Below are 8,189 nucleotides of genomic sequence, written 5' to 3'. Positions count from 1 at the left end.
ATATAAAATTTAGTATTATGAAGCCTTGCACACATTCAAGAATATAAACGTTGTTTTAATAAAATTGTAAGTACAAATTATAATATTGCATTAGTATAACGACCGTCTTTTAGAGCATTTTTTTACCTAATAATCTTCGCTAAATATTTTTGAAGAAGATGTTGTTGTCCGTCAACCATCCCGTTGTCTACCCTTGCTGGCCTCCTCGACCATCTTCCTACTTATTTGGACGCTACTACTACGCCACACAACATTTACTGTTGAGCGTGTCTCATAGTGTATTTACACTTTATTTTCTTTTAAATATCTTTAAATATTTGTATAAAAAATATACACAAATTCATTAATCTTCAATTCCTTAATTATTAAGTAAAAAAATTAAAATAGAAGAGTAGTCAAACTGAGGGGACAAACCCAAGCACCATAATATGATTTTCCTACATTTTCCTATTTTTTACATGGTAGAGATGACACCAACCATGGAGGAAGCCAAGGGGGGGCTAGGCTCTAACAAATATTTCTATTTTATTTCAAGCCAACTAATATTTAATATTTTAGGTATATTATTTTCTATTTAGTTTTATTTCATATAGTATTTTGATAGAGAAAATTTAAATTCGTAGGGAGATTTATTAGAAAAATAATATTTACATTTAAACATATTTAAAACATGGGAGAGGATAAATAAAGTATTTTTATTTGTAGTCATCATTAATATCCTCTACAAATTTTGTAGATTTCAAATCATAATTTTAACTTTTATGTTTGTTTAAACTTTATGTATACACTTTTTGATTAAAACATTATATAAAGTTATTTGTAGCTATGATTTTTGTAAAATGTCTATTTTCTTTAGGTTTTAGTAGGGGTGTAACCGGTTCGGTTCGGTCTAGTTTTGGATTAACTGAACCGGTATATATCGGTTTTGAGATTTGAAGAAATGATACTGCACCGGTTACACCCTTGAACCAGTACTTCCAATTTTACCGGTTCCGGTCCCTTTTCTTTCAGAATATTAGTATATATTTTATAGTATATAATAATATAGTGATAATATATTGTAGTATATTATAATATATATTATAATTGTAATATATAGTGATATATTATAGTATATTATAATATATAGTATATTATAATAGTATAACTACTAATACAATAGACTATATTGATAATTTATAGTTATTTATATAGGATTTTAAAATTTAATTTATATTAATTAGTAATTTATCATATAATACAAAATTATTTTATATATAATTATATATAAAAATTATACATAATATAACAAATCACATAAAACATATTTTATACAATATAAAAAATTAAAATATATGTATGAACCGGTCCGGTGTTAGAAAAAGGAAAATTGGAATCGGATCGATTTCGACCAGTTTTGAGAAAGATGGAACCGATACCGGATGGGACCAAACCCACTGGTTCAGTCCGGTCTAGTCCGGTTTACCGATTCATCGGTTTTTTTTTCATCCCTTGGTGTAATCTGTTCAATAGAGCCTCAGTCACCCATGGCTCTATCTCTTACTCTGATCATCTCCCTCTATGGATTTTGTTAGAAGGTGCCCAGTCGAGAAGGGGAGGTGCTAAACCCTTTGGGTTTGAGGCAATGTGGCTTGGAGAAATGGAATGTTCAAGAATTGTCCAGCAGAAGTGGCTTTCTGCAGCTTCCTGTAGTGGTATGCAGGGTGTTATGGATTGCATTTTAGGTGTTAGCAGTAAGCTACAAAGGAAGTGGAATAAATCCCAGTTTGGCAAGGTCCAGGTCAAGCTGAAAGAAGCAAAGCTCAAACTTTCAATGCAACAAAGTAAGGCCCCAACAACTTTAAATACAAGGGAGATTGGTGAAGCTTCAATTGAGGTCCATAAATGGATGGAGAGGGAGAAGATAATGTGGAAACAAAGATCAAGAGCTTCATGGTTAGCTGAAGGGGATCATAATACAAAATTTTTCCATGCTAAAGCATCTCAAAGAAAGAGGAAGAATTTGTTATCAAAACTAAGGGATGCAAGTGGTTTTTGGCAGGAAGGAGAAGATCGTGACAGGTTGATTGTTAACCACTCTTCTTCTTTGTTTACTTCTGCAGGATCTCGAGACCAAGAAGTTATTCTTGATAAATTGGAGAGGAAGGTCTCACCTGAGATGAATGCTGAACTTATTAAACCCTACACAGTTGTTGAAGTTCTTCAAGCTTTGAAAGAGATGCACCCCAACAAAGCACCAGGGCCTGATGGTATGCCACCTCTCTTCTTCCAGAAATCTTGGCCTAACATTGGTACTTCCGTCACTATTGTTGTCCTACATGCTTTGAACCATGGTGAAATGCCTCAAGCCCTTAATCATACTTTCATCACCCTGGTCCCTAAGAATAAGTGTCCTCAAACAGTTAATGACCTTAGACCTATTAGTTTATGTAATGTTATATATAAGCTAATTTCTAAGGTTATTGCTAATAGAATCAAGCAAGTATTACATGTGGTCATCTCTAATACACATTCCTCTTTCCTACCTGGAAGACTCATCACAGATAATGTCCTCGTGGCCTATGAAGTTTTACACTTTTTGAAGAGGAAGAAGAAAGGAAAGAAAGGATTTATGTCTATCAAGATTGATATGAGCAAAGCTTATGATAGAGTCGAATGGGGTTTTCTTGAATCTGTTATGAGCAAGTTGGGATTCCATGAGAATTTAATTCAGCTTGTGATGATGTGTGTGAGGACTCCTTCTTTTCAATTCTGATTGATGGCTCTCCTACTGGTTTTGTTGTTCCTTCACGAGGTTTGAGGCAATGTAATCCTATTTCTCCTTATCTCTTTCTATTGTGTACTGAAGGGTTGATTAGTCTTTTGAGAGTAGCTGAAAGAACTAAGTCTATTACTGGCATACAGATTTGTCGTGGAGCCCCGAAGCTAAATCATCTGCTATTTGCAGATGATAGCTTATTTTTTGTAATTCAAATGTGGACACAAATGTAAGATTGCAAGCTCTATTAAAGTATTATGAAATTGATTCAGGCTAACAGTTGAATAGAAAGAAAACAACAATGGTCTTTAGTGCCAATGCGGATCAGAATAATAGGCAGGCTATTATGAATTTGTGGTACTCAACTCAAGTGCAGTAATATGATAAGTATCTTGGGCTGCCCCCTATGGTGGGTTGGTCAAAATCAATGGCATTTGCAGGAAGTAAGCCCAAAGTTTGGCTCAAATTGCAAGGATGGAAAGGGAATAAGTTCTCTCAAGAGGGTAGGGAAATCCTCCTTAAAGCAGTAGCTCTGGCAATTCCATCTTATGCCATGAGTTGCTTCAAGACTCCAACAATGCTTTGCTCTGAAATTGAAAGTATGATGGCCGGATATTGGTGGGGTCAAAAGAATAAGGAGAGAAAGGTTCATTGGCTAAGTTGGAAGAAGATTTGCAGTTCAAAATTTGTGGGAGGCATGGGGTTCAAGGAGCTAGAGATTTTCAATATGGCCATGTTGGCTAAACAAGCTTGCAAGTTATTGCAGAATAAGGAGAGCTTATTCCACAAGATGTATACTGCTAGATACTTTTCTGATGGGAACCTTTTGACAGCATCTCTTGGAGGAAATCCCTCCTATGCTTAGAGAGGTATTTGAGAGGCAAAGAGTCTGCTGGTGCAAGGTGGAAGATGGAATGTGGGTGATGGAAGCTTAATTCATATTTTGAATGATGCTTGGATACCTAGATTTCAAAATTTGAGACAAGAACTGGGAGATGAGTAGAGTATTGAGCAACTTTGCCAATTGGACAATCAAGTTTTATCTCTTATTGATCCAAGTACTAAATGGTGGGACATTGCAAAAGTTAAAGCTCTATTCAATCCAAACATTGTGGATGCTATTATCAGATTGCATCCTAGTCATACTGGAGCAATAGATCAGTGGATGTGGGAATATGAGAAGTCAGGATCTTTTTCTGTCAAAAGTGCTTACAGATTCCTTAAAACTTGCTTGGAATCTGAACATGGGGAGTCCTCTAATGGGGCTTTGATGAAAAAATTCTAGACTGCTCTATGGAAGTTAAAAGTTCCCCATAAGGTTAAGGTTTTTGCTTGGAGGGCATGAAAAGACAGTTTACCAACTAAGGCCAATCTGATTAAGAGAAAACTGGACATTGAGGGGTAAGGCTGTTTTTGTCAACATCCAATTGAGATTTGAGGCATGAGTTGATATTATGTCCTTCCATCCATGATTTTTTAATGCACAGGTTTTGTCTTTCAAAATGGAGGCCAAATCCAATCTTTTATCACTACTACAATGGATATTCTCTTCAAAGGTTCTACTAAGGAACTGGCTGATTTTTTCTTGATGGTTTGGGCTTTTTGGTTCAGAAGGAACAAGATGCTTCATGAACAGATTGATTTACCACCTCAGCAAGTTGTTGGCTTTGCTTTTACAAAGAAGTTGTATAGTGCTGTGGTTAGGCATCAGTTGGGGCTTCCTAATTCTAAAAACCTGTTGTACAGATTGTCACCCCTTCCAGAAGACTCTCTTAAGCTAAATATTGATGGGGCTCTCTTCTTTGATTTAAACAAAGCTGGTATGGGTACTGTTTTGAGGAATCACATGGGCAAAGTACTTATGGCAGTTAGTAAAGTTGAAACTGTTTTTCTGGAACCAGAACAAGTTGAAGCTGTGGCATTATTGAGAGGACTTCAATTGTGCATGAGTTTGGGCATCCCTAAGCTAATTATCAAAAGTGATTGTTTGTTTCTGGTAGAAGAGGTTAACAGATCATCTGAGTCCAATGTAGCTATAAGATCTATGGTAGCAGATGTAAAATTTGATGCAAACTTTTCCCCAGTGCAGTATTCAGCATAGCATCAGATTCACAAATGAGGCTGCCTATTAACTTGCAAGACATGCCTGGTCCATAGAAGATATGTTTATTTGGTGGAATAGTGTTCCTCCTATCATTAAGAATGTAATTTTCATTGATCAACACTATTGTAACCTATCTCAAGGTGTTATGCCTTTATGAAATGAAGTGCTTTTCTATAAAAAAAAAAAAAAAAAAAAAAAGAAATACTTGACCCCCTCCAAAATTAGAATCCTGGCTTCATTCCTGTCACCAACCTTTTCCAAACTAAATTTGAATACCTTTGCATCCATTAACAACTTCCTTGATGCCTCAATCCATTCAAGTACTCCCACAATAATACAACTAATGACGGACAAAATGTTACTACAAATATGTGAAAAGTGAGTAAGATTATTGTCAACGAGAAGTACTGGAAATAATAATCGAAAATAAATATTTGTAACTAACTAGCTTATAACTGGTAGAGAGAGAGAGAGAGAGAGAGAGAGAGAGAGAGGTGAAGCATGAAATTATGTTTCTTGTTAAGAGTTTATGGTGAATATTGAATTGATTAATGAAATCATTTCTTACAATATGTTTTGTACATTGGTGTAAATATATACAGAAAAACATGAAAAACAAATCACAATAATCTAGGAGAAAATCATGCTATCATGAGCTGTGGTTGAGGTGTTGTAGCCATTAATGCTTAGTATGGTATGTGGTGTGATCTCAAGCTTGAGTGGTAGATTGTGTATCCAGAATACTACCCCTCAAGGTGGAGTGTGAATGTTATGAACACCCACCTTGCGAATGAGAAAATGAAATTGATTTGAACCAAGAGGATTTATAAAGAGATCACCAATTTGATGTCGTGATGGAAGATGAAGTGTCTGAATAATGCCGGCTTGTAATTTTTCACAAACAATATGATAATCAATTTCTATATGCTTGGTACACTCATAAAAAACAAGATTGGCTGCAATGTGTAAAGCAACTTGATTATCACAAAAGGGGAGAGATGGTTGAGGATTGGTGAGCTATAAATCTCTTAAAAGAGAGCAAAGCCACGTAATCTCACAACAAGTAGATGCCATGGCATGATACTCTGCTATAGTTGAGGAACGAGAAACCATGCTCTGTTTCTTGGATTTTCAAGATATGGGTAAATCACCAATGAAAATGCAATAGCCGGTGATAGAGCGTCATGTGTCTTGACAACTTGCCTAATCAGAGTCACAAAACGCCTTGAGTTGAGTGCTGGAGGAGGATGAGACGAATATCCCTTGGCCTGGAGTGGCTTTGATATATCGAAGGATCCTATGAGTAGCATCAAGATGGGGTTGCCAAGGAGTGTCCATGAATTGACTAAGCATTTGCATTGAGTATGAAAAGTCCGAACGTGTGATTGTAAGATATAAGAGACATCCCAATAGTCGATGAAACCTAGTAGGATCATCAAGTAAAGGACCATTGGAGCCATTGAGTTTTAAATTATGTATCATGGGAAAAGTGGCAGATTTGCTCCCAAGAAAACCACAATCGTCTAGAATTTTCAAGGCATATTTATGCTGGCATAAAGAGATCCCTGTAAAGGAACGTGCAACTTCAAGACCCAAGAAGAACTTAAGGCTGCCAAGATCCTTGACCTTGAACTGATTGTACAAGAAATTTTTAAGGGCACTAATATATTTTGTGTCATTACTAGCTATGATGATATCATATACATAGACGAGTAAGGCAACAAATGAGGAGCCATATGCTCGAGTGAAAAAGGAGTGATCACATTGAGATTGAATGAAGCCATGCTCAATAAGAGAAGCAGAAAACTTAGAAAACCATTATCGAGAGGTTTGTTTTAGACCATAGAGAGACTTGTGTAGTTGGCATACTCGATTCTCCCCTTCACGATTGAAAGCTGGTGGGATCGACATGTAGACTTCCTCATGGAGGTTGCCATGTAAGAAGGCGTTAGTTACATCCAGTTGGTGCAATTGCCATTTTGGATAGTAGCCACGGCTAGAAGTCATCATACAGTAGTGAGTTTGGCCACCGAAGAAAATGTTTCATGATAGTCGAGACCCTCATGTTGAGTATATCCTTTGGCAACTATAAGAGCTTTGTAATGCTCAATATGGACATTTGCTCGATATTTGATTTTGTATATCCATTTGCAACCAATGGGACGTTTGCCAGGAGGAAGAGTGGTGATAGTCCAAGTATTATTTTTCTCAAGTGCCCGAATTTTTGCAACCATTGCCTCATGCCAGTGTGAATGTTTGACAACTTGGGAAAAGGTGCGGGGTTCGACATTAGAAGAGATAGCTAGGACAAAAGCGCGGTGTGAAACAGAGAGTTTATGATATGATAAGAAGGAATATATATGTCATGAGGATTACCTGGCTTTAGCAGGCCTCTCTGCATGGAGGAAGATGGAAGTGGGTGTGAAGAGGAGGCCATTTGACAATGGTAATCCTACAAATAGCCTGGTTGTCGCCATGGCCGGGAAGACTTTCAAGGGTTGGAGGGAAGGGGAGATTGGGAGGAAGTGGTAGATTGTGTAGGAGGTTCAAAATTGGTTATGGGTTGAGTAAGAACTAATGAAGGTGAACTGATTGCTTGAGTTGATTGGGATTGAAAAGGGAAAATGGATTCATGGAAAACAACATCCCTGGAAAAAAAAACCGAGGTGCTATCTAAGTCATAGCTTAGATTCTTTGACACCATATGGGTAACCAAGGAATATGCATCGTCGAGCTCGAGCATCGAATTTTGATCGATTGTGGGTCAAAGTGGAAGCATAGCAGAGGCATCCAAACACACGCATATGGGAGTATGTAGGTGCGGAAGAGTGAAGGCGTTCATAAGGGGATTGACCAGATAGAACAGGGGTGCGAAGGTGATTGGTAATATAATTGGCAGTGAGAATACAATCGCCCCAAAAATGTGGGGGAAGGTTGGCTTGAAACCATAGGGCTCTAGTGACATTCAATAGGTGTTGGTGTTTGCGATCGAACACTCCATTTTGTTGGGGTGTCTCAACGCAACTACTTTGATGGATGACACCTTTGGAGGAGAAAAAACATCTCATATTAAATTCAAGTCCATTGTCGCTACGAACTTGTTTTATTTTGGAACTGAACTGAGTCTCTACAAGAGAAAAAAATTATTAAAGGATATGTCTAGTTGCGGATTTATGCCTCATCAAATAGACCCAAGTGCACCGTGTAAATTCATCCACGATGGTAAGGAAGAAATAAGAACTGTCTAGAAAGGCAATAGAGAAAGGGTCCCAAATGTCATAGTGAATTAAATCAAAAGTTCATTGAGATTTAATTGAATTGTTGGGA

General features: G+C 37.0%; 2 protein-coding genes across 2 annotated transcripts; both read left to right on the top strand.

Annotated features, from left to right (window-relative positions):
- The first annotated feature begins 3,185 nt into the window (after positions 1–3,185).
- LOC121235402 (uncharacterized mitochondrial protein AtMg00310-like) lies at positions 3,186–3,623 on the top strand. Its single transcript, XM_041131750.1, has one exon. It carries the CDS (start codon positions 3,186–3,188, stop codon positions 3,621–3,623), a length of 438 nt encoding a protein of 145 aa, XP_040987684.1.
- Positions 3,624–4,295: 672 nt separating this feature from the next.
- Positions 4,296–4,859, top strand: LOC121235401. The gene has a single exon (XM_041131749.1). It carries the CDS (start codon positions 4,296–4,298, stop codon positions 4,857–4,859), a length of 564 nt encoding a protein of 187 aa, XP_040987683.1.
- The last annotated feature ends 3,330 nt before the right edge of the window (positions 4,860–8,189 follow it).

The sequence above is a fragment of the Juglans microcarpa x Juglans regia genome, chromosome 6D (assembly GCF_004785595.1).
Source record: "Juglans microcarpa x Juglans regia isolate MS1-56 chromosome 6D, Jm3101_v1.0, whole genome shotgun sequence".
In the NCBI taxonomy this organism is placed as follows: domain Eukaryota; kingdom Viridiplantae; phylum Streptophyta; class Magnoliopsida; order Fagales; family Juglandaceae; genus Juglans; species Juglans microcarpa x Juglans regia.
The sequence above is the reverse complement of the archived record's forward strand: the minus strand, read 5'-3'. Positions and strand labels throughout refer to the sequence as shown.